This window comes from Mytilus galloprovincialis, chromosome 10 (assembly GCF_965363235.1).
Source record: "Mytilus galloprovincialis chromosome 10, xbMytGall1.hap1.1, whole genome shotgun sequence".
Lineage (NCBI taxonomy): Eukaryota > Metazoa > Mollusca > Bivalvia > Mytilida > Mytilidae > Mytilus > Mytilus galloprovincialis.
Window position 1 is genome coordinate 22,392,815 of NC_134847.1, and position 27,025 is coordinate 22,419,839.

At 32.4% G+C, this 27,025-nt stretch overlaps 1 protein-coding gene across 1 annotated transcript; it reads right to left on the reverse strand.

Moving 5' to 3' along the window:
- Window positions 1-26,827, reverse strand: LOC143047174 (uncharacterized). Its single transcript, XM_076220158.1, has 8 exons — window positions 26,735-26,827; window positions 22,224-22,384; window positions 19,117-19,180; window positions 17,527-17,688; window positions 15,198-15,307; window positions 9,396-9,733; window positions 7,542-7,753; window positions 1-5,418 (listed from the first exon to the last, which is right to left on the reverse strand). Exons 2-8 carry the CDS (start codon window positions 22,292-22,294, stop codon window positions 4,918-4,920), a joined length of 1,458 nt encoding a protein of 485 aa, XP_076076273.1. The 5' UTR covers window positions 22,295-22,384; window positions 26,735-26,827; the 3' UTR covers window positions 1-4,917.
- Window positions 26,828-27,025: the final 198 nt, after the last annotated feature.

The following is a 27,025-nucleotide window of genomic DNA, read 5'->3' on the forward strand; positions in this document are numbered from 1 at the left end:
ACGTGTAAATTCTGTTATTCAATCATTTTACATATAACTACATCAACACAGTAACACTTTATTACATGCAAACAAACCTAATTAGTATAAAATAATAAAAATTATTACTTCATATAAGATGTTCAATAAAGTGGGCAAGAACATACTTTTTTGAAGAATTGGGACAGTTGGGCACAGTCTCTACACTCACTTCACACAGCGTTTTTACAGCTGGTTTCAAAAATATTGTGGTAAAATTTTGATGAGAAATTGCAAAACAGTAGTTTCCAAAGAAAAGAAATGAATAAATCAGATTATATTTCTCTTGCTTGGCATTCATAAATACAACATTGATTGATTGATAATGTTTGCTTTAACATCAAGTAGCAAAAACTTCATGACAAGAACTAGAGGCTCTAGAGAGCCTGTGTCGCTCTCCTGGTTTTGGAAATCATGTGAAATAAGGTTGAAACCAAGTTATGTTTTTAAATTTGGCCAGAAGTTAAACTTAAAGCAGTTCATCCCATTGTAGTATTACAATAGTCACTGAAGACCCATTTATACCATTATTTAAATTAGTTTTTTCAAGTTGTGACCATTTGAAATTGTTTTTAGCCCCTTTTCCTAAACTGTTGGTACCATAAGTTACATAACCCCAAAATATCAATCCAAACCTTCCTTTTAAGGTATTGAACCTTCTTGTTAAATTTCATAGAGATCCATTCACCTAAACTAAAGTTATTTTTTCAGGAAATAATAATGTGTCTTTGGACTAAGATGACATCATGGCATTAATCAAACCAAAAAATGTTTGTGGTCGTATAAAAACTGCATTTTACCAGTACCCCATGTTCTATTTTAAGCCATGGCGGCCACTTTGGAGGATAAGTTGGGTCATTATATATATGATCTAAACTAGAGTTTGGTTTTATTAAGCCCATTAGTTACAGAGAAGATTTTTGTAGAAGTTAACCAACGAGTGACAACGAACGCAAAGTGATGAGGAAAGCTGACTTGGCTCTTTTGGGTCAGATGAGCTTAAAAATTACCAATGAATATAAAAGGTACGTCTTGTAATAGGGGATGAAAGTTGGAAAATTTGGACTGCAACTAATTCTAAGAATTCACGCCGTTACTGTCTCTGATTCTCTAAGCCTTAATATAGAGATTGTATTGAGCAGAATATAAAAACTGGATTTATTTAGGTTAGGCTGCCTCTGGAAAATGATGGTACAAAAAATAATATTGGTAAGGGCACAATGTAAAGTAAACTTTATTCAAAAACCAGTTGTTGGCATGACACGGGTTATGATCTTCTCATATATGTTATGATGGTATGATACTAAACCCCTAACGGGAAGGATTGTGCCTGATGTTCATATGATGAAATCATAATCTTTCAGTCAGTGTAATTGAAGTCTGGAGCTGGCATGTCAGTTAACTGCTAGTAGTCTGTTGTTATTTATGTATTATTGTCATTTTGTTTATTTTCTTTGGTTACATCTTCTGACATCAGACTCGGACATCTCTTGAACTGAATTTTAATGTACGTATTGTTATGCGTTTACTTTTCTACATTGGCTAGAGGTATAGGGGGAGGGTTGAGATCTCACAAACATGTTTAACCCCGCCGCATTTTTGCGCCTGTCCCAAGTCAGGAGCCTCTGGCCTTTGTTAGTCTTGTATTATTTTTAATTTTAGTTTCTTGTGTACAATTTGGAAATTAGTATGGCGTTCATTATCACTGAACTAGCATATATTTGTTTAGGGGCCAGCTGAAGGACGCCTCCGGGTGCGGGAATTTCTCGCTACATTGAAGACCTGTTGGTGACCTTCTGTTGTTGTTTTTTTCTATGGTCGGGTTGTTGTCTCTTTGGCATATTCCCCATTTCCATTCTCAATTTTATTCTTTAATGTACCTTTTCAATGTGTGTAGTATGTCAGAGCAGTTGAAACAATGAACAAGTTATATTATAGACTCTATGGGGGACCTAATCATTGTGCTTAATTGATATGTCTCCCATTCCACATGATCAAAAATGAATGAAAAGAGAGGAAAAAACAAGTACCCGACATACGCGAGTAAAAATCCTTGATAACATAGATATCAGGATAAGAACATGTAATGTGTAATGAATATGAACACTACTTTGGCTATGACTTACCAACTAAGCCAGATTTAAAATGCTAGTTCACAAAGTCTGCAGGATCCCTGTGGTGACTCCAAGACAACAGGTTTTTTCTCCTACTCCAAAATGCAGCTTGCTTAGTGAAAGAAGCAGCTAATGCCTAATAGGAGTCTTAAGTTCGACTATGCTGGGGATCAAAACCACTCACATCTACATGCACAACAAAAAGAAAGGACATTCCTTTTGTTAACTGTACCAAGATAACTCATAAATATAATAAAGATAATAAATTTTTTTTTAAAATCAGTTACTGCACTTCAGTATGTGATGGTTTCAGTAATATCAGCTTTTTGCGCTCTTATATTGCTTATCGTTTTTTCTGTTTACAGTTTATGTCAATTCATGATAGCTTCCAATATAATAGAAATGACTTTAATTTGTCAAATTGTTTTTGATTATCATAAGCTGCTTTCATATAACAAGTCCAATGATGGTTTCAATCATATGACAAATTTTTAGATCTAAAGTCCTTTCCTTTTTTGGCTTTAAGGCCACACCAATTTAATTCCTTGTTCGATGGACCTGCCCGCACCTATTTTTTTTCAAAACAGATTTTTAAAATTTTTTATATTCCTGCTTCCCGCATCCGTAAATGTAATCATGTTCATTTCCCGCACCGTTTTTTTGTAAATATTATAAAAAGATATAAACATTTGTCTTTAGATCAAAGTCTTAAACCTGTATAGGATATAACGATTTAAAACCTATTAGCACCCCACCCCACTGTACACATCTGTGAAACCAATTAATCCCAAGTTGGAGTGCTCCGAAATATAACAGTGGAAATACCTATACAGAACAAAACATTGGTTTCTTTCCCCCTTACTTATATTCTCTATCACAAAATGTTCGTTGATAGAATAAAATACAAGGAACTTCTGAAAGAGTTGCCTTCAACTGCAATTATATTGTATGCTGGCGAAACAAAACTTTCCATAGCTGCTGTATGTTTATGCACCTGTCCTGATTGATTCAGGGATCTGTCGTTCAGCAGTTGTTGTTTGTTGATGTGGTGCATTGGTATTTTCACTGATCCCTTATAGCTTGCTGTTTGTTATTGATCAAAGCCCTGTTTAAAAGGCCGCACTTTGACCTGTGTTTGTTATTATCAGGTTGGGAACAATACCCCCCCCCTTTTCAGACAAGAGGTCATTTTACTGTTGTAGAAAAGAAAATAGAAATACCAAGGATTTGTAAAGTGCTACTATACAAACCTTCGATAACTTTAAATTTTTTACTCAAAAAGAGGTTAAATACAACATATTTTTAACAACTTTTCTAAAAGAGGGGTCCACTTATTTTGAATAATATTAAACTGTTAAAGTAAATGTGTTGACATGGTTAAAGTCCAGAAAATTAAAAAATTCTTGGACCATTTAATACCAGATAGATATGTAGTTCTTTGGGAAAATATGAGCCCTTTTGTACTAAAAAGTGTTTTTTACAAAAAAATATATAATACAGTTATATTGACCCCTCATTAAAAGGGATATTTATAAGAATAAGGGGTTGTTCCCAACCTGATTATGACTTGGATGGAGAATTGTCTCATTGTCAGTCATACATACAAAGACCAGATTTAATTATTCAATAATTTCTTGGTAAACAGGGAAAATAATACTTCATAAATTAAAGAAATGTTAAAGTACAAGTGATAAACCAAGTTTTAATATTGTCAAATCCTACTATTTTATGTTTACAAAAAAATTAAAATAGCTCGCCTTTACTTTTCAAGCTTCGCCTCAAAAATTTGAAATTTTCAAATCGCTCGCTTGCCCCAACTTTTGGAGTCCAAAAATCCGTAGAACAAGAAATTAAATTGGTGTGGAGTCAAAATTATTAATTAAGGGAAATAAATCCTATAGGAGATGTCCTATGTTTTATCTATTTGTTATTAGGACTCCTTAGTGGCCAAGTGGTTTAAGTAGGTCTACTACTGAAATCACTATCCAGTCAACACTGATGTTGTGAGTTCAAAACCCGCTAGTGCTGATGGACACAATTTTAATCTTAAATGAGTAGGAATGTCAATTTTCCCACTGAAGGTCAGTGGTTTTCTCTGGGCACTCCTCCACCAAAAAAAAACGGCCACCATGAAATAGCCTATAAGAGGTACTTAAAAGTGGTGTTAAAACACCAACAATCAATCAATCAATCTATTTGTCATATTAATTTTTCATCTATATAGATTAAAGGCTATTATTTGCGATTTACTGTTCAATATTAAACTGTACAAGGAAACAATGTTGGTTGGTTAAGCGAGGACCTTGTATAAAATTTATAGAAAACTACAAACCACAAGAAAACTCTGATAAAGTTTGATTAAAAACACTTCTGAGGAGACAATCTAGAGAACATAATATGTTGGAGGACAAATGCCATGAGATAACAACAGCTTTCATTGGCTATGTTAGCTGAAAAGTGAGGTATTAAATACTTTAGTTAAAAAACAACTACTCTCATTGGCTATGTCAGCTGAAAAGGGAGGTATTACATACTATAGTTAAAAAACAACTGCTCTCATTGGCTATGTCAGCTGAAAAGGGAGGTATTAAATACTATAGTTAAAAAAGAACAGCTCGCATTGGCCATGTTAGCTTAAAAGGGAGGTATTAAATACTATATTTAAAAAACAACAGCTCTCATTGGCCATGTTAGCTGAAAAGGGAAGTACTAAATACTATAGTTAAAAAAATTGCAATGTTCAATAATGACAGGTGAAGTCCTGAGAAAGACGACATTACTAGGACTATGTTGTATCACCATACTTATGTTCAACCACAAAATAGCAAACGTCTGAGTCTCCTACTGCCATATCTTCATTCATAATTTCCCTTGTCTCTGACATTTGTACATCTTCCAAAGTATCACTATGAATTATATCACGAATAATTCTTACTGACTGGGATCTAGCAGGTTCTGATGCTGGCGATTCACTACGACTTGATTCAGAAAATACACTGTCATTATCCGAATGTAAATCTAGTCCAGTCCCTTCAGAAGATGCCTTAGTTACACTATTCCCTGATGATTTTGCTTGGAGCACTTGATGTTCATTTCCCACTGAAATTAGTTCTTGTTGCTGTGATTGTTCTAAAGTTGTGGATGAGTTTGGTCCTAAAAACCAGTCAGACCTGTGTCTTAAACGTTCAAGCTGTTTACGCTTAACAGAATTAAATCTACTTATGCTAGGCCTTGACGACTGTATTTCAGCAGTTTCATTTAGGTTATCTTCAAATGATTTTGGTCTCTACAAATGAAGTAATTTTACATAATATCAAGCAAATTGAAAAATATTTATGATTATTTTGTAATACCAATGTACCTTAAATAATTGATCCAAATAGCCTGTATTGCGTTAAGTAATTTGTTTAAAATACTCAAAAAAGGAGATCCTTTCCGTTTAAATGTGTCAAGTGTAATTGGCGGAGTTGATATTTACTTCACCTTGCAGAAGCGACAGCAGGTGTGATGAGGGCTTCATAATGTCCGTTTATCTGTCCATAATCAATGAAAAATTAATGGAGGACACATAGTTTGTGCAGCTGTTGCTCTAGTTTTCCTCAACATTAACCCACATTGATTAAAATTGAAGATCAGTATCCCCTATTTCAGAATTTATAGAGGTTACCTAGTTTGTTTAATGTGAAATCCAACAATCATTTTCCATTCAACATATCTGAAACTTTGCAATGTTATTGCAAACTTGTTGTACAATTATTTTCATTTGACCATTAGAACAGGAGTTATGAGACTATCCCAATACAATGATACCTTGTCCCCATGGACAGTTTGACCGTTTGATAGATAACTCTAAGTAAGAATTTGACAGTTTTTTCAATGTTTTTGGTATCATGGTTCTATACTGTACAAACAATTTTATTCCCAGTAACACAATAGTTGGAGAGTGGAGACCTTTTGATAGAACAATCTGCTCAATCTGTACATAATGACTGATGAACTGTGCAAAGATTGAACAGTACTTAATGAAACAGGTTTCCTTCAATGTTCTCACAGTTTTTCTAACAGTATAGAATTGTAATGGTGGAGTCATAATTACACAAGCACCCTCTATATAGCATTCATTGACCCCAAAAAAAAGACTTCACTCTTCACATGGGAAAAATATAGTTTGATTTGATTTTTTGCGTTCAACTGTTTGAAATTACAATACACGACAATAAAACTCAAACTATATAGGAGAAGGGAGACAACAAACACAGTATATATTCCCAAAGATAATGAGTGAGTGAACACAATCAGTAATGTTGTATTATTAGAAGAAGAGATGGGGCTACTCATGTTTTATCACTTAATTTTGATCTTCTAGTCTTTGTCAAACTATCTATTAACTTTATCATTATGTTATTAACAAATGGGTCTTCAATTGACATCAACCATACAAATTTTGATCGGTCATTTAGAGTTTTTGGAATTAGTTAATTTAGAGTACAAATCTAAAATGAAACTGCACCTTTCAGTTTTAAGTGATGAACATTGAAGAAGAAAATAAATTTCTTCCTCAACAATGTCATTATTACATAATTTACAAAATCTTTTGTCTGAGGGTATTCCTTTATATCTTCCCTTTTCTATTTCAAGTTCATGGGCACGGATTCTAAATTTGGTTAACTCGTTTATTGTTTATAATTACTTATAACAGTAAATATTTTTTCAAGGCCAATATTATTTTTAAATAGTCTATAGGTCCTTAATTTATTTCCTTGCACCATGCCAGGTTTGTCATTATTTAATTGGTTAAGCCAAATTTCATCATATTTAATTTGGAGTTTTTAATGATAATTGACTTTATATGAGATTTGTTATTTAACAAATATTCTGGGGTAAACTAAGATATTTAAATAATGAATAAATGCTTCCCAACTAAATTGTTACTTTTTTTTGGATAAAATTTTGGACTTTTCAAATGCTTCTTTAATGAGGGAGTTATTTTGTTCTGAAAGTCTGACCAAAAATTCAGTCGTATTAAGAATAACCTAACAAGACAAGGGGTGCGCCCCGACTCTCCCATTACTGCTAGGTTAGTTGATCTTCTAGGTAACTGTAGAGAATATTTACAACATTTAACTTGTAATTTTCAATAACAAGATCTTTGCACATCTGGAAAAAAAAGTTATCTCCTTATTTGGAAAAAATTGGCCCCAAAGGACAGGGTATAATAAAGGGTGTTTTGGCCCCCTTCTCGGTTGATCAATCTTACATTTTCTTCTGGTCACTAATTTAATGAGACCACATTTTTTTCATTTAAGTTGCTTAATAATTTAGACAAAAAGTGCTTACCAGTATATATCTATTATTTCTTTACAAAATGTACAAATAATGCAAATGTATAATTTACTACTTTAGTTGTACCTTGTTAATGAGTCCTGGAGATGGAACCAGTGATACTTCAGGTGCAGAAATTGTTGAGACAGCATGTAGTCGTGCCATAGATTTCATACCAATATATCGAACCATTTCTGGTGATCCACTCTCAGACATTTTAACATCATCATCCTGTTCATGTACATGCTCTCTTGATGAATGCATTTGAGACATTTCATTAAATCCATCTTCCAATATAGCTAAAAAGTAATAATAAACAATGTAAAATAAGAGATAAATGAGATAAATGAGACAACTATCCAACAGAAGCCAAATGACTGTGATTTAAGAAACTACATAGGTTCAATTCAACATATATGGCTTTTAACAATGCGCAACCAGATGCTCCGCAGGGCACAGCTTCATACGACTGCAGAGGTCGAACCCTGAACCATTGGGGCAAAAATGGACACAATATTCATGCTTGATACAGGTCTGAATTTGGATACTAATTAAAAAATTGAACATAATAGGACATAATAGGTTTCTGACACAAAAATAGGTTTCTGACACAGAATAACTGTAGTCAAAGAACTTAGAATTGTTATATGATTTGAATTTATATTTAATTTTTTGCTTTTGTGCAATACACTATGCTGTTGCTAATTGCCCCCCCCTTCCCCCAACCACCACCACCACCAAAAAAATATCAACAAAAAATATTTTTTTGGCAAACATTTTAAGGAATTTTCTTATTTTTATTTTTTTCACCTCCCCCCTCTATTTTCCAAAGAAAACATTCCATTCTTTCCCTCAAGATATGATCATAATCTAAATTCAAATTTCCAAAGGAGTTTGCAACCATAACTTCCCATTTAAATACATCATAAAAGTCTAAAAATAGAATATGACATATGTAATCATGGCTTAAAATAGTAACTTCTAAAAATAAATTGATAGCTAATCACCTCAAGACCAACATTTCTTTAAACATATTTTAAAACTTTTAAAAGTAGTACAAGGGAGGTAATCCAAACAAGCTGCTGTACATAAAATTCTATGGTGGTGTGACAAAGTTACTGAGGTCTAACATTCTCTAATTTCAGACTGAACCTAATTATTGATGACAGAATCTTAGATTGCTATTTCTTGCATTAGTCTCCATGGGAAATGAAATTCAACATACCTATATTCTATTTCACAAATTTTCAACATGCACAATTATCAGGGATTTATTCCTTAAACAGGAATTGTAAAATGATATACAGTCCTCATCTTTTATCTGATACTGTTATTACCTAAATATTATAAGTTATTAAAAGTTAGGCCTATGCTTAGGAACTATTTTGTTACAAAGATGTAATACATTCTGGTTTATTTTTTCTGATCATTCCCTGAATCAGTGGTTCTATACCTGTACACACCCATAAATGTTTCTTAGATAGACCATCCTTTAATCACGTACAAACCAGTAAGCTATAATAAGAATATATTTATATATAGATTCTTACATCCTTGATACCAGTGGATTATCGGATTTATCCAATCAAGATAGTTAGATTAGCAATTTTAAAGTCCAAGCCTCGGCAACTTAATTAAACTATCGAGATTGGATAAATCCAATAATCCACGAGTAAATATGTAAGTATCTGTTTCTCTAATGATTGAAAAATAATTTTTCATGTTTTGTGAAACAAAAGTCCACTTTGAGTGCCTTCCACATCTCACAAAGTTTCATTAACACCTGTTAGCATAGTCTGATTCATTCATTTAGCTGATTAAGGTTATGACCCTTATTCTCATATAATCATCTTCTGAGATCACCGGCAACCACACATTGATTAAATTTTTTTGTACAATGAGTGCAGAAAGGTATAAATTGTAGAAAAAAGTATTACTTACTTGCAAATGAGTCCTCTGGAGGAGAATAAACAAACTGACACTTAAATTTTTCACGTATATGCATTTCTGTACTAGTAATTTCTGCAAAATATTCTATGTTCTCTTGGCCAAACATACCAGCTACACCAAAATTTTCAATGAGCAATTGCATTATTCTACTGGCTTTTTCCACCCTGGCTGGATTAGTTGCACAGGTATGAAACATACTACCCGCCACACTGCGTGATAATGCCTCTACAGTCATAAAGTTTATGTCACAGTTGTTTATCATTGTAAACCATATGCCATACAAAAGTGAAATCAGATGCTGATGACTTAGTTTCAATGATGATAAGAACCTGTAAAATCATAAAAGTTGAAAAAGATTTTTTTTTAGGATTTTGAAAACCACCTATTTTTATCTTAAACTTTTTTTAACACTTTTTCAGTAATAAAATTGAGCTATTTCATGACATGAAAATTCTATATGAAACAAAGAAGATGTGACAAGTAGAGTGAAATGGACATATTCTATATAATACTGCCATATGTTAAAATTCACCCTAAAAAAGGTCTACCTAATCTCCTCCAATCTAATTTGTTGCCCATATAAGCATAAACTTCAAATGAGTTATCCAAAGATTTTAATTGATTTCTTCATAAATTTGCTAGAATTTTTTGGCTCCTCAGAGGTGTACATCCTTAAGTTAGAGAAATATAGATTCCACAACAACAAGTGTGTTAAGATTTTACTCCACTCGAGACAGTTAAATTTTAATATTTAAAGTGTACGGCTTGCCAAGCTTTTTAACTTATTAAAATTTAAATAACTGTTGAGAGTGGAGAAATATCATAATACATGAGTTATAGTGGTGGAATCTGTTTTTCTAATGATTTTTATCCTTCTTTTTCAAAGATTTGAAGAAAGTTGTTTACTTTTTGTGTGGCGTCATCGGGTACTAGCATCATTAAGTCATGCTAAATTACTGAAATCTTCACAATTTTAGCATTTTAGATAAATTTTAGACGGTTTCCGTCTTAAATGAAAGTGGCCGCATTCATGTTCATTCTTAATACATTGTATTGAAATGTAAGTTGTTTTTGAGGATAATACATAACATATATAAAGGTTGAGGATGAACACGGATGTGGCCACTTTCATTTTTGACAAAAAACATCTAAAAAGTGACATTTTTTGGCATATTTGATAGTTTTCATATTTAAGCTGGAATCGGAGCATTTTTAATGACTAAATCAGTTAAAATCTTTCACATAACCTAATTGAATCAACTGAAATAGACATTTAAGTGTTTAAAAAGTGTTCAAAACCTTCCATTAGATGAACCTGAAATTTTGAGGCTAAAATCCGCCCATACCGGACCTACTCCTTTAGAAGAAACCAAGAAAATTTAACGTCACAATTACATTTCGACCAATCATTTGCCGAGAACAGATTTTTCACTAGAGAGGAGAATTTTTTTTCTGACACCAATCAAGACATGTGAAAACAGCTCAAAAATTAGAGAACAGAAGCCAACCAGGTGCTCCGCAGGGCGCAGCTTTATACGACCGCAGAGGTCGAACCCTGAACAGTTGGGGCAAGTATGGACAAAACATTCAAGCGTGATACAGCTCTGAATTTGGATTGTGATCAAATTTTTGACATTACATGGTTTTTTTTTACACAAAACAAATGTCAAGATTTTACAAATCAATTAAGGATTTCTTCTTCAAACTTTTTAAATCTAAAATTAAATAGTTGACACAGCATAGGTTTCTGACACAGAATGAATGTGGTCTAATGAACTTAAAAGTTTTTTTTTGCCTTTGAGCAATTCACTATGCTGTTGAATATTAATCCTCTCAAAAAAATGTTTGAAGAAATTTTCTTTTTATTTATGAAATCTGAAATGAGAAAAATTTTAACCCCCCCCCCCTTTTTTTTCACATCTCCGTTTCCCTTTTTCCAAAACTGATATCAATTCAAATTTCTAATGGAGTTTGCAACAATAACTACTCTTTTAAATACATCATAAAATATTAAAATGTAAAATAAAGTGCTTGTTATCACTGAATGGTAAAGATTGGTTGGTAGTAAAAGTGAATATACATTGTTTATTGTATAAAACAATAAAAAAAACTTCATCAGCAACATTTTATATTGGCAAATTTCCAATGAAGTTATTTACATAAAGTTATTGGCAAATAAAAATAGAAAATGACATCATAGTCATGTCTGGCAAATGTCCAACATACATTATCTAAAAACATTTTAGATAAGATAAGGAAAAAAAGCTTCATCAGCAACATTTTATATTGGCAAATTTCCAATGAAGTTATTTACATAAAGTTATTGGCAAATAAAAATAGAAAATGACATCATAGTCATGTCTGGCAAATTTCCAACATATATTATCAACTACTATTCTATACAAAGAAAGATAACTCCAACTGAAAATTAATTGCTATTGCACAATATTGTGCAATTAGATATTTCTTGCTATTGTGCAATACTGTGCAATTGAAAATTTCTTGCTATTGCACAATACTTGATATGGAATCCTGATTTGGACCAACTTGAAAACTGGGCCCATAATCAAAAATCAAAGTACATATTTAGATAAAGCATATCAAATAAGCCCAAGAATTTAATTTTTGTTAAAATCAAACTTAGTTTAATTTTGGACCCTTTGGACCTTAATGTACACCAATTTGAAAACTGGACCAAAAATTAAGAATCTACATACACAGTTAGATTTGGCATATCAAAGAACCCATTTATTCAATTTTTGATGAAATCAAACAAAGTTTAATTTTGGACCCCCATTTGGACCAACTTGAAAACTAGGCCAATAATTAAAAATCTAAGTACATTTTTAAATTCAGCATATCAAAGAACCCCAAGGATTCAATTTTTGTTAAAATCAAACTAAGTTTAATTTTGGACCCTTTGGACCTTAATGTAGACCAATTTGAAAACGGGACCAAAAATTAAGAATCTACATACATAGTTAGATTCGGCATATCAAAGCACCCCAATTATTCAATTTTTGATGAAATCACACAAAGTTCAATTTTGGACCCTTTGGGCCCCTTATTCCTAAACTGTTAGGACCAAAACTCCCAAAATCAAACCCAACCTTCCTTTTATGGTCATAAACCTTGTGTTTAAATTTCATAGATTTCTATTTACTTATACTAAAGTTATGGTGCAAAAACCAAAAATAATGCTTATTTGGGCCCCTTTTTGGCCCCTAATTCATAAACTGTTGTGACCTCAACTCCAAAAATCAATCCCAACCTTCCTTTTGTGGTCATAAACCTTGTGTTAAAATTTCATTGATTTCTATTTACTTATACTAAAGTTATTGTGCGAAAACCAAGAATAATGCTTATTTGGGCCCTTTTTGGCCCCTAATTCCTAAAATGTTGGGACAAAAACTCCCAAAATCAATCCCAACCTTCCTTTTGTGGTCATAAACCTTGTGTTAAAATTTCATTGATTTCTATTCACTTTTACTAAAGTTAGAGTGCGAAAACTAAAAGTATTCGGACGACGACGACGACGACGACGACGACGCCAACGTGATAGCAATATACGACCAAAAAATTAAAATTTTTGTGGTCGTATAAAAACTAAATTCAGGGGTTTCATTTATAGAAAAAAAGTGGAAGGATAAAGTCGTTTTAAATTGACTTAACCAAAGGAAAGATAACACATAGATTTAGACAGAATTTCAAAGATTGAGAATTTTAGTTGGTAACTTTTAGATTTAGATTCTGAGAATGAACTTAGTTTGAATGTATACTTACAGCTCACAACTTGGCTTATGAATATTGAATATTTGACACAGTATAAGTTTGTGACACAACATAAATGTGGTCAAAGAGCTGAAAATTTTGAAATTGGACATTACCTATTATTGTCCGCTTTTCAAAATCTAAGAACATGTACATTGCTGGAATGCTAATATTGAAGAACCCCAAATATTCAATTTGTTTATGAAATACTAAAATTCAACCATTTCTGTTCAAAGGGAAATAACTCAAACATAATTTCTGTGAACCAATGAAGTAAATTCAAAATAAGATATTATTTTCCTACTAGAAATAGTGCTCTTAAATTAGATATGATGTTATATCAATTTTCAAATTATAATAAAATATTAGTCAGTGTTTTCAGCTGGCCCACGATATAAGTTTTTACCGCGGTGATGACGGTCTTCCTGCAATTTATATTTTTTTGCCCATGGTGCTAAAATTTTCAGTAAACCAAATCGTTTATCAGTTTTAAACAAAATGGTAAATCTTTTCCCTGCATTATAAAATCACAGGTGAAATTTTACCTGTTCAACCCAATTTGTTATCACCATGTGATCGATTTACCCTATGATGACGTTAATCTTGTTGATTGGATTACAGCTTTTCATTAAAAGTACATGTATGCAACACAAAACTTTGCTTGCAATGTTTGTAAACAACAGGTAGGCAGAGGTCTGTTTAATATATATATGTAGGACTCTAAAGTGTGATGGTGTCTCTCACTAAAGTGCAATGGTTGTTTGTTTGCTAATGCACGATGGAATATCAAAATAAAGTGCATGGATCAATTGTATATGTTTGGGGAATTTGAACGTTTAAGTACATGGATTTAAAAAAAACAGTTTTTTTCAAAAACTTATATAAACATATGCTAAGGTATAACATATGTGATCGGCTTTGTTAAAATTTTCCGATATGATTAAGTGATTATTTCTAAACCACGTTATAATTGCTAAAAAGTAATATAGGTGTAACAAATTACTGTATGTCCTGTTAAATGAATTTTAACAATTCGGGCAAATTAAATATTTGGATAATTGTGTAGCTTGCCGTACACACAGTCTATCACCAATGTGAGTTACAAGTACCTTTATTTTACTGACGTTAATTTTTAGACTGCAACGTAAACAATGATTTTAATGTATCTGTTTGTTTCCAATAGAAGCAGGATACATAATACCTATGCGTATACTATTTTGCATCTATATAGAAATTTGGTAGACTTCAGCACAAAAGTCTGTATTCCAGCACCCGGATATAAACACATTTGTGTCAGCCAACAAAGCCCAGTTAGGTTTGAAATTAAGTCACGGAATAAATATGTAATTTGAATTGAAAATTACATTATGCTAGTTTCTTATACTATGTTCCTAATCCTAAAATTGACATGAAATGTGACCTTGCAATGAAGTTAATGTTTATTGTCCAAAGCCACAACCTTCCACCTCATGGAAAAACATGCTACCATAAGACCAACTGAATTGTGACTTGAATGGTGAGTTGTCTCATTGGACCTCACACCACATCTTCTTATATCATACACTTTATTTCTGGTTCTAACAATAATCACATCATCAAGAGGCAAGCCCAGCAAATTTGTAACTCTAAGTTGTAGGTGCCATTAGTCAATTTCTATTGTTACTGAATACAGTGGATTCATTTATTTTCATGGGTACCAATTTTCATGGATTCAGGAAAACTTGCATATTCGTTGATATTTAATTTCGTGGTTTTGCAATAGATTGCATACAAGCCTACGTAAAATTTGTCATTTCCTGAACATTAAATTTCGTGGTTCGCCTGTACCAACAAAATTCTCAATACTCATAAGTTGGTAACCAACAAATAATAATGAAGCCGCAAAGTGTTTTTTTCACATGACATTGGTCATATGTTATCACATGACATTGGTCACGTTATTTATCACATGACCTTGGTCACATGTTATTTATCACATGACATTGGTCACATGTTATTTATCACATTACATTGACTTCTTACTTGTGTACAGCTTCATACTGTTCCATTTTATGGCCAATGGCTAAAACATGTAGAAGTGTCTGTTCACCTTCAGGACCAAATATACCACCTGGAAGTCTCAGCAAAAATTTCTGTACAAATAGAAATAAAATCAATTTACTGAGTGTATATCTCGTATAGCAGCTATCAGTTCTAGAGTGTTAAAACCATAAATCTTCTATCAATCTCCTTACATGTATTCAAAATTTCTGGTGTTTTACACAGGTAGAAATTTCTTGTTGGAGAAACATGTTTATTATGCACTAAGGATTAATGAAATTTACTGTAAAAAGAGTTACAGTGAATTCAGTGTAAATTAATATTTCATCAATAGAATATGTTTTACTTAAAACATAATCATAAGATGTTTTAACCAAAATATTGAAAATTGTGGTTAGTATATAAATATAATATTTAACCCTTTAATATCTATAAAAGAAGCACTAGCTATTTGACTCAAATACTCACAACTGATTTATAACATATACTAAAACATGTATCCAAATTATTATAAGTCTTAAATAAACAGTTAACAATGCATATACTAGATAATATATATCAGAATTTTGTGTGTATTTTAGTCTAGACGCCATCTTATTAACTATCAAGATGACCTCAAAACTACACTACACGATATAAACATAAACATAAACATGAATATATACATAATTCTTATATGATGTGCTTAAATTCTTGATATATCTATACTTAGCTGATGTACAGTAGTTGTCGTTTGTTTATGTAATTTATACGTGTTTCTCGTTTTTTTATATAGATTAGGCCGTTGGTTTTCCCTTTTGAATCGTTTTACACTAGTAATTTTGGGGCCCTTTATAGCTTGTTTTTCAGGGTGAGCCAAGGCTCCGTGTTGAAGGCTTGACCTATAATGGTTTACTTTCATAAATTGTTATTTGGATGGTGAGTTGTCTCATTGGCACTCATAACACATCTTCCTATATCTAATTAGCGCAGACTTAGACATATACACAATAATGGATGTAACAATGAACCTCCCACGTAGATCCACATGTATTGGAACCTATCTGCTATGCAGATTTTATCATTTCAAAAATTGCAATTTAAAAAAAAACTACAGAACATTTATTGTTATTTGGATGCATAACAAAAAGAATTTATACCCTCCCTACACTCAGGATCAAATTCAAATATCACGGCCCAGGCCATGTGTAAATTTCCAACAAATCTATGGCTTCCATGAATTATTTCTTAAATAGATATGGACCTCGTGCGAATGGATTTTTCTATGTCTGTTTGAAATCATATTGTAGGTTAAAAAATAAGTAAATTTTTTATTTTTACCTGTATAAGAATGATTTTTTTTGTTGATTGAATCAGTCCATCATATGATTTACCTTTGTTTCACTTTTAATTTTGACATTCTTGTAATAACCGAACATGCATAAATCATGTGTAATCTATCTCTAGCTAAGGGGTTTAATTGAAGTTTTCAATAATATGGATTCCATGAAGTCAAAAATAATTCATTTGCAAGTAAATAATTCATCAAAATTAATTAGGTCTTTTCGTTTATTTGTGGAGTCTCCATAAGAGAGCTATTTCCCCTTTTGAATTTGACATAAGTGATATAGGAATGTAACTCATGAACCATCTTGATTTGAGGTTCTTGGTCCAAAAAAAAGAAGCTAGGTCAAGGTTAAAGGTTAAGGTTAGATTTTAATTTTTGGGTTTTGGCTTATTCTCACTTCTTTTTGTAAAAAATACAAGATACCAACAACATGCTATTATAAAATCATCATTTGTGACATGTCGTAAATCATAAAATTTTGGTTGATAAACATTAAATGGGTCCATAAACATTGAATGAGAGTTTTCACCCCTCTTATTTTAAAAAATGTGAATTAATTGACATAACTCATTAACCATGGATACATTCTAGGGTCTTTTAAATTGAGGAGTTTGGTTTATAACCTTGAAATTGAGGTAAAGGACATAGGTAAATTTGATGTTCTAGATTTTGACCTTTGTTTTCAATTCATATTTATATATTCATAAAGCCATAGGACTTTCTGTATTAGGTTGAAAGCCATAATACATTTTTATTTCCCATAGGGTCCTATGTTAACATTTGATAATGGCAAACTTAAGTTATAGAACAGAAACAAAAAATCCAACAATTTTTCAATTTGTAAAGGGCCATTACTCTTGAACGGTAAAAGTGACTCCACAAAAAATCAAACTTGATCTGTGTTTCGAGGTAATAAGTATTGTGTATAAGTTTCATAATATGAAATGTAAAAGAATAATTGTACCGTTTGTGATTGACAGTTACCTTTACAACTGATGCTAATGTATACAAATTATAATTTTGGAAAATAACAGGTTTGCCCTCTGACAATCTCTTTACAATTCTTCTTGTGTCACCAGGATTTCCAGGACGTCTAAATAAGTCTGCAGTAAACATTCCTTCATGTGCTATGTAGACTAGAAGTTCCTGTAAAATAAATAGGACGTCTAAATAAGTGCAGTAAACATTCCTTCATGTGCTATGTAGACTAAAAGTTCCTGTAAAATAAATAGGATGTCTAAATAAGTCTGCAGTAAACATTCCTTCATGTGCTATGTAGACTAAAAGTTCCTGTAAAATAAATAGGACGTCTAAATAAGTGCAGTAAACATTCCTTCATGTGCTATGTAGACTAAAAGTTCCTGTAAAATAAATAGGATGTCTAAATAAGTCTGCAGTAAACATTCCTTCATGTGCTATGTAGATTAAAAGTTCCTGTAAAATAAATAGGACGTCTAAATAAGTCTGCAGTAAATATTCCTTCATTTGCTATGTAGACTTAAAGTTCCTGTAAAATAAATAGGACGTCTAAATAAGTCTGCAGTAAACATTCCTTCATGTGCTATGTAGACTAAAAGTTCCTGTAAAATAAATAAACTAAGGTATATGTCAATGCAAAAACAAAACAAGAGGCTGTAAGGGAGACAGCAAATCGGATTTTCCTGCAGAGGTCGAACCCTGAACAGTTGAAGAAATATGGACACAACATTTAAGCTTTAAACTTGCATAAACTTAATATGATCCAAGAAAATGAGGTCAAGGTCATATAAACTAAACAAGAAATACATATACACCTTACAATCATTCTATACCCTTAAGTTTTCTTTAGGCTTGTATGCAGACTTCGGCAAAACCATGAAAATAAATATCCACGAACATGTATGTTTTCCTTAATCCACAAAAATTGGTACCCACGAAAATAAATGAATCCACAGTAAACAATTCACTAATTTTCCAGGTATATTGGTTTTAAAAAGTTTTAAATGTTGTCTCAAATGCTGTTCACAGATGGACAAAGGTATACCATTATACTTCCTGTTTCTAAATATGCGTATCAAAATAGTTGATCTGATTTTTAAACTTTACTGAGACTTTGTTGATATAAAATTATGATACAAGTCTCAGCAAAAACTGGAAAGAATTGCACACATGAAAATGCTAACAAGACTTGACAGACATTGGTATACCATAATTCTCCTGTAAACGGAACTAAAAAGTTTTATGGTAAATTGGCTACATATGGTTAATTGTTGGATTGCAGTAATAAATTTGCTATCAATTTTAATTTTGTCTGATTCTTAGCATTAGGAAGACCTAAACAATAAAAGATAGATGGGATACCTATTGCCTCCTGATCTAATAATTTGGCTTTAAATGGAAGGAGGATAGATCTTGATATTTGTATGCACCCTTCAAAATTTTGAATGCAGTAATTTTATTGGCAGATGAGATAATTTCGAGAATTGATAGTTGAATTAATTTTGTCAGATCATTGACAGCAAAGTGTGGACAAAGTCACATAACAGGATCAATATCTGGACCAAAATGATAATAAAAATTACCAATAATACTTACAACTAGGGAGACAGGTATATATCCATTCTTTAAAGCAATGTGCAGTGGAACTCCAAATTTTAATCTGTAATCAAAAATAGTTAATCAACAGTTGTGCCTTGTGCACATGATAAGCTTGTCCCCAGCAATTGTTTTAAAATAAATTGGGACTGTGTCCAGGAGCCTCCATGGGACTGAGGTGATGCCCCTACCTTCATATAATGTTATAAAAGGAATTAACTCAAGAATTGTAATAGGGACACTACCCAAATTTGTACTTTAACTGAGTTTTGTGGTAGTTAGCATTGTGTTTATGTTTCATAATATATGGTTGAAATAATCAAGCAATTTTTCCATGTGTAAAGGGGCATCACTCTAGAACGATAAAAGTGACAACACCAAAATACAAAACTGATCTGTGTTTTGTGGTAATAAACATTGAGTATAACTTTAACTGTTTCATAACATTTGGTTGAGGCACACTAATGTTAGAGAATGGAAACCAAATTTCCTTTTGTATCTTTCGCCTCTTTCTACGACCTGTATCATATCATGTATATATATACATGTGTTTAGATACTGCATCCTAAAAAAACTGTTATTGCAAACCCTATCATAGTTTTCCACAGATTCACCTGCTTGTTACCTGTCCATTTAAACTTTTGTAAGTTCTATTGTCCCATCTAACAAATACAATAGCTATTGTTCTCTGTTTAGTTTATTCAATGGAACCTTTAAATTTCTTGCAAGAGAAATCTATCTCACTGATTAATTTACCTGAACAAAAAATTGAACTGTCAATGATGGAAATACATGTACAAATAAGTAATTATAAAACTGCATGTGATGTTGTATTTATTCAATCAATAACACATTTTCAATTTGTTTGATATAAACACTGATTTAAAAATAAAAAGTTGATTTCTGATCAAATTTCAACATTTTACCTATTAAAATTTGCTTTATTTTAGTCTGTTCACTACATGATAATGCTTAAATAAAGGTCTTCATAAATGTATTCTTTATTACTGAACAACAACAAAAAAACATGCAAATTCTTTGAAACTTAATTTTGCATGCAGCAGTTAAAAAATAAACTTTTCATAATTAAATCAGTGCTTAGATTGAACAGATTGAAATATTTTATTGAAATTGAATAAATACTGTATCACATGCAGTTTATGTGAGTTTATACATGTATTTCAATCAACAAAGAAGATATTTTTTTGGTCAGGCAAATTAATCAATGAGTGATAGATTTCTCCTAGAAGAAATTTAAATGTCCAAGTGAATTAACTACACAGAGAACAATAGCTATTGTATTGATTCAATGGGACAGGTAAACTTGCAAAAGTTTAAATACCTTGGTCAAGAGCAGATGACTCTGTGGTAAACTTCATTTGGTTCGCAATAATTCAGAAATTATTGTGCAGGGCTTTCCCTTGAAATTGAAGTAGAAGGCTCAATTAAAATAATAGGCGGCTGTAACATGCGTTCGGCGAAGCGGGACGCCCACCAAGCTGTAAGCTTGGTGCCTTACGGCAGGGGGTCTGGGGGCCGCTCAAGGCCCCAGAAGCTCTGCCATAAATAGAGCAAAATCCTGCATTCTCGCAATCTCCTGGCACCTAATTTCTACTTTCAAATGACCATTTTTTATGTATGAAATTGAAGAAAAAAAAAATCTCAAAGAAATTTCATTTTTTTTTATGTTATAGTTTTTTATTTTTATTACCTTATGCTTAAAATTCATTTACTTTTAAAGGAGTTTTATTTATATAATAATTCGGTTTGTTAGAAATCTTGATCGATTTATTTTGCATAACTACGTGCATTTGTAAACAAATGACCCCCCCCTTTCTCTATAAAGACTGTTACGCGTATTTAAATCAAACAATTATTTCTCAAGCATTGACAGAAAATTGATATATCCTCTGATTTTCGCTTTTTTTGTATACTGTTCAATAAGTCGGATACATAAATCATTTGGAAATATTATTTATTTGTGGTCGAGTCGACAATATTCACTTTCGTTTTTGACCTTGATTCTCTGAACACCACGTGGGTTTTGAAAAATGAACTTCAAAAGATACTGTTTTCCAGATTATGAACAATATAATCTACTATATTTTCCTTAATTTGACTGCTATTATTCCATAACATAAGATTGTCATCCTATCTGATTGTCTTCACGTTTTAAAAGCCAAAAAAAATGACCATCTGAACGTCTCTATTGTTATCGTTCAATGACCACCGGAAACGTCTCTCTTGTTATCTTTGAAAAAAAACAATGCATTCTGACTTTAAATAGACAACCAATCAGTGACCTGAATTCATGTGAACTATATTTAGTCCAAGGTAAACACTGACTTCTCATCCTTGTTTATCGTGACCGCGACTTTGCGTCTCTCGGCTGCCTGTAAACATTTGAAAAAGATATTTTTGTCTTTTTGAATTTATATTTTTGTCAGTGAAGCAGCCGGCACTTGAAACCACCGCAAACGGCGGATTTCCGCCGGCTACCGGCTTCAATGGAAAGCCCTGATTGTGTGCACTTATCATTGGGATTTATTATGAAATGAACAAAATTCCAAGATTGATCATTGTGATTTCAGAGTATTTGATTGTTCACTAAGTTGACATCCCTAATCTATTTTTTATTTTTTTTATTGTGCAAACAACAGTTCATCATTATAGTCATAGACACAGCATTATAATGTTAGAGGTGAATAAGTAACTTCATAACTACAATCCCCTTCCCTTTCACATGTCATGAATGAGACCTGCTGAATTAGACTATTTACCGGATTTGTTAAAACATGAGCAACACGATAGTTGCCACATGTGGAGCAGGATCTGCCTACCCTTCTGGAGCCCCTGAGATCACCCCCAGTTTTTGGTGATGTTTGTGTTGCATATTCTTTAATTTTCTATGTTGTGTCATGTGCACTATTGTTTGTCTGTTTGTCTCTTTCATTTTTAGCCATCGTGTTGTCAGTTTATTTTCGATTTCTGAGTTTAACTGTCCCTCTGGTATATTTCGCCCCTTTTGAATGTTGCACACTAATAACTGTCTTACAACAAAGTCCTGGGGAGAAAGCTTAAAATAACTTTGTAAGCATCAAACCTACTTTTGACGTCGCATGGCCTCTGTACTCCTATCAGATACACAACCTCCAAACACGTTCCGAAACATGGCCATTTTACTCCATCACCATTTCTGTTAATATCAAGTTCCACATTTTTCCATGACTGAAAATTTTAAACCTTTGCCAGCTAAATCCTTATAAATCTGTAATCAAATAAAAAGAAAAACATGTAAAATTGTATTGACAGAGAAAAATTTACTTTATAACAGACAGTTATCCTGGTTATCAGACACATTTTATAAAGTAGATACCCTAATGATGATTGTGGCCAAGTTTGGTTAAATCAGTCCAATTGTATATATAGATGATTCTCGTAATAGATTACAAAAATTTACAAAAAATTGTTAAAAAATGTTTATAAAGGACAATAACTCCTTCACGGGTCAATTGACCATTTTGGTCATGCTGACTTATCAGGGGTTCAAATTAACAATTGGTACTGGAAGGTCCAGGACCTTTGACACTCAAAACTAAAAGGTCCACAACCTAAATTCCAGGTCCTATTTTTACTTGAAATATTTCCTAACTCAGATACAAAATTGATGACTTGCTTTTGGTGTAAGGTTAATTTTTTCTTGATTCATTGTCAAAATCACTGTTGCATAACATGTTTATTAATAAATGTAATTATCTTAGCTTGCATTTTATAAATTCAAATAATCTTTTCTTCTGTATTTTGATGGTGTCACTGTGGGTGGATGTGTTGTCTCAACTATTGGTAATTAAATACTAGTTATACTTTTATATCAAACAGTCAGTTCAAATTCAAAGTTGTTTAAGTGTATCATATCAAGTTACACTATTATATATATATATTTAAGTTCCTCTGTAAACAGTAAGAGACTTCTAGATTTTTACTGGCCCTTCAAAATTGACAAGAAATTTATTACCTCTTGGAATTGTAGTAATGTTTTTACACTATAAAAAATCTGCATGGAATATGAACATTTACTAATGATAAAGAAAATTCCTGTCGCATGTTTTTGTGATTTTGACATGAGCATTTGTGAACTAAATTTAATTTTGAGTTTCAGTATAAAATATTTCCTGCTTTTTCTTTCATTTCAGAACTATATCTTTTGGTTTTCAATTCTAGTGTTTATAATTCAGCATCATAGATGTATTTTGTCCCCTGTCTAGAAGTCTTATTTTGATCTACAAACCCGAAATTACCCTTATCCGCCCTGGAATCTAATCCGGTATTGTAATTTTTTGCATTTCCGGTTTTAAGGCATCAATTGTTTTTCAGTGTTGTTTTTGTCAGTCAGATATGATTTTGCTTGGATTTACACATTACTGGTTGTCAATTTTCGGTATAACCCTAGCGGTTCAACAAAATGAACATTGCTGTCATGAATAATCAAGATGGAAAATAAATTTTGAGATCGTTTGGAGATTTTGGTTAAAAAGGTCGGCAAATACTATTTTTATTTTCCTTCAAATCGAAGGTCCGTCATGTCCGTCGGGCGTAGGTACTAACCAAAACGAAGGTCTGTTTGCAAAAGTGAAAGTTCACAGACCTCGGACCTCCGCTAATTTGTAACCCTGCTTATTTGTAGACTTATTTGCTGATCAATCTTTTGTCTTTTTCAATCCTTCATATTGTATTTTCATACACTTATTTATATGAGCAAACTAAAGGCTGCAACTGAAATTCTCGCATTAAAAATGATTCATTGCAACACAAATATTTGTACCTTATTTAAAAATAGAATCTGGGTGGGTAAAAAAATCTTGTGTTGTGTTGATAGACCAAGTTTCAGTATATACATGATTGTTGAGAATACCGCGGGAGTCAAGACGTCGCGTTTTACTGTTATGTATCTAGGGTTGACGTCAGTGTGCGACGTCGCCTTAGTAGTTCTGTTATAATGAAGTAAACGTCAAACTGTATGGTTGTATTGTTTTCTGTATACGATATTAGAAGTTAGCCTCGACATTTATATACATGTATATTTTGTTAAAGAGAAAAATGAGTTGAAATTGTGATTTAAGGCCAAATCAACAATTTCATTCAGATTATCTTATTCATAAACTTAGCTTGTACTTTTCAATTTTAGTCAATTTATCTTCTAGGGAGAAACTCCCAACATTGGTCAAAATTGTCCTTTCGGCATGTTAAGGATAATGACACTTTATTGATTCAACTTACAATTGCTTTCATTTATGTTTATTTCTAACTTGTTGACTATTGTCACTATCCATTTTAGTTTCATTTAAAACAATTAATGTACCAATACAAGGAATAGACTGATACTTTTGACTTATTATATAGATCTTATATATCTGTGTGATAAATTTTGCTGCAATTTTAAGCAGTGGCGGATCCAGAATTTTTCATAAGTGGGGCCCACTGACTGACCTAAGAGGGGGCCCGCTCCAGTCTCGCTTCAGTGATTACCTATATAAGCAACCAATTTTTTTCCCAAAAAGAGGGGGCCCGGGCCCCCCCCCTTAATCCGCCTCTGTTTTAAGTACCACTCTATCTGTCATATTTGTTTCCAAGATTATAGCCAAAACACAACAAGTCAGAAAATAGTCTTTGATGCATGATTTCCTTCAATAGACATGATAGATGTTAAACATTAATTCAGCGAGTTCTCATATCTGTACTTATTGTATTTTATATGTTGGATGTATAATTAGTCATATTAGTTATATTTAGTACCCTGCCCAGGCCAATCTGTTTTGTTAGATGTATTTAAGTCCAAATGATTATGATGTCTGGCAAGGCTATTTTATTTTTTTCTTGGACACCTTCCTACATAGAAGGCGTCACTAGACTGCTTTTAATCATGTTAAACACACAGCCATGTTCATGATGTTCCATGATATTTGTCAACTTGTTTGTGATGAACTAGTTGGTAAAACTATGAGTTACATGTAGTTGATATCACAATTGTCTAGTAGGGGTTGGTCAAATACCAGTTGATATACAGGGATCTCCATGGCCTGTTTAACGATGGCGCCCCGCCATCGTTCAAATGTCTTGCGCCATCGTCAAATGACCTGCACCATCGTTGAATTGTCTTCCGCCATCGTTCATCGTTCAAAACTGTTATCGTTTTTATAGACGGTCGCCATTTTTTTTTAGCAATTATAATCAAATGCATGTAATTGCACAACCCTCAGGCTTTTTTTATATTATAATCCAATACAGTTCTAACGCCTGAGGGATATCCGGATTAAGATCGCTAATCACTTGTACCTTCAAGCTTGTACAGGTAGTTTAACAACCCAGACAGGAGAATATTATCTGAAAACAGACGATTTATTTGTCGAATTATTCAACTAAGTTTCCGCAAATGCTTATGATAATTTAGATTAAATAAATTAATTAATATTCCAGATACAAAGAAAACAGTTTAACAAGTCGAACTCCTGCTTTTATTTTGACTTACGCAATCAGCACCCCCCTTTTTTTAAGAAGTACAAAATAAGACGTAAAATAGTAATTATTATTTCATCGCAAATAACCCGAGTACTGCTGTAACGATAATATAGAAATACTTTAAAAGTTAAAAAGTAAAAACTTAATATTTCCTGTAAAGAAATATCGTATCGTAATTCCGAAATCATTTCGTAGTTTACAATCAAATTGATACATCTGCTTTTTCCGTTTCTATTCAGACTTGAAAGATGCATGTTGCATAGCATCAATTTTCTAGATTAAGTCATTAAAAACCTTTTCATTTGTCAACGTTTGCTTTACAAATCTCTTTAACCTTTTACATAACCTGTACGAATAGTTTTGTTGTTGCTGCAAATCAGCCATACCGGTCATGGGTTCATGACTTCTAAATTTGTCAGTGTCCGTGAAAAATAAGCTTCACATCATCGGCACATGACTTTTAACCCCCATTACAATTACCAAAAATAGCAAGACAACTACATGGGGACCTTCATAACAGCTTTTGGTTATTCTCAACTAGGGGTGAACACGAAGGCTTGGCATTTTAATGGTTACAAACGGTAATTATTGAAAATATTTATACTTCTATTATGAAAATTCAAATAAATATAATTTAAATAAGCAATGATATAGCATTTTCCCCATTCCTTATATGGAGGAATGAAATACTTTCGATCGCGCTACACTGTACGGCCTAGACACGTTTTGTGATGGTGAAAGTTCCTCCATCGTTCAATTTTCATCCATGGAGATCCCTGGATATAGCGGAATACAGATCAATTTTAATCATAAAACTTTGGTCTTGTTCACGAGGTTTTGCTACAATGCTAGTTATAAAACTAAGTTTAATCAACCATTTTCGACATAAGGAAATTACTGTACCAAGTAAGGAATATGATAGTTGTTTGCAATTTGTTTGATGTGTTTGAGCCAATACATTTGCCATATATATGTTAGGGCCTTTCCGTTTCACTTTCCCTTGGAGTTTGGTATTTTTTCGTTATTTGACTTTTCCCACCAGATTACCATGGTGTTATCATTAAGTACTAAAACCTGTACTACAATGGTGTTAAAATCTTACATTATAAAACATGGAAATTTATCGGCGATTGCAAAGAAGGTAATCTGGTAATATTGGCGTACAAAAATTCTTAATTCACAACTGTTCCGGAAATACTACTGTAGTGTTTCTAAAAGTGGGATTTGGTCCCGGTCTCAAGTTTCTGAATTTAAGCAATAATTCATTAAAAGTTATATATAGGGGGTCAGTTCTGAGACGATATATAATTAACTATTTTTTCGTAAACTAACAAGAAGTGATGACAGTTAAAACGAGAAGCTTATGTTGTGCAGGTCACTTTCAGAATTATTT

Bases quoted from the DNA above. Each gene is read 5' to 3' on its own strand.
- LOC143047174 (XM_076220158.1), bottom strand. From the start codon at position 22,294: ATGGCCATGTTTCGGAACGTGTTTGGAGGTTGTGTATCTGATAGGAGT. The intron at 19,181-22,223 runs GTAGGTTTGATG...TTTTGATTACAG, and splicing joins GAGGCCATGCGACGTCAAAA to ATTAAAATTTGGAGTTCCAC. The intron at 15,308-17,526 runs GTAACTGTCAAT...CTATTTGTACAG, and splicing joins CATTAGCATCAGTTGTAAAG to AAATTTTTGCTGAGACTTCC.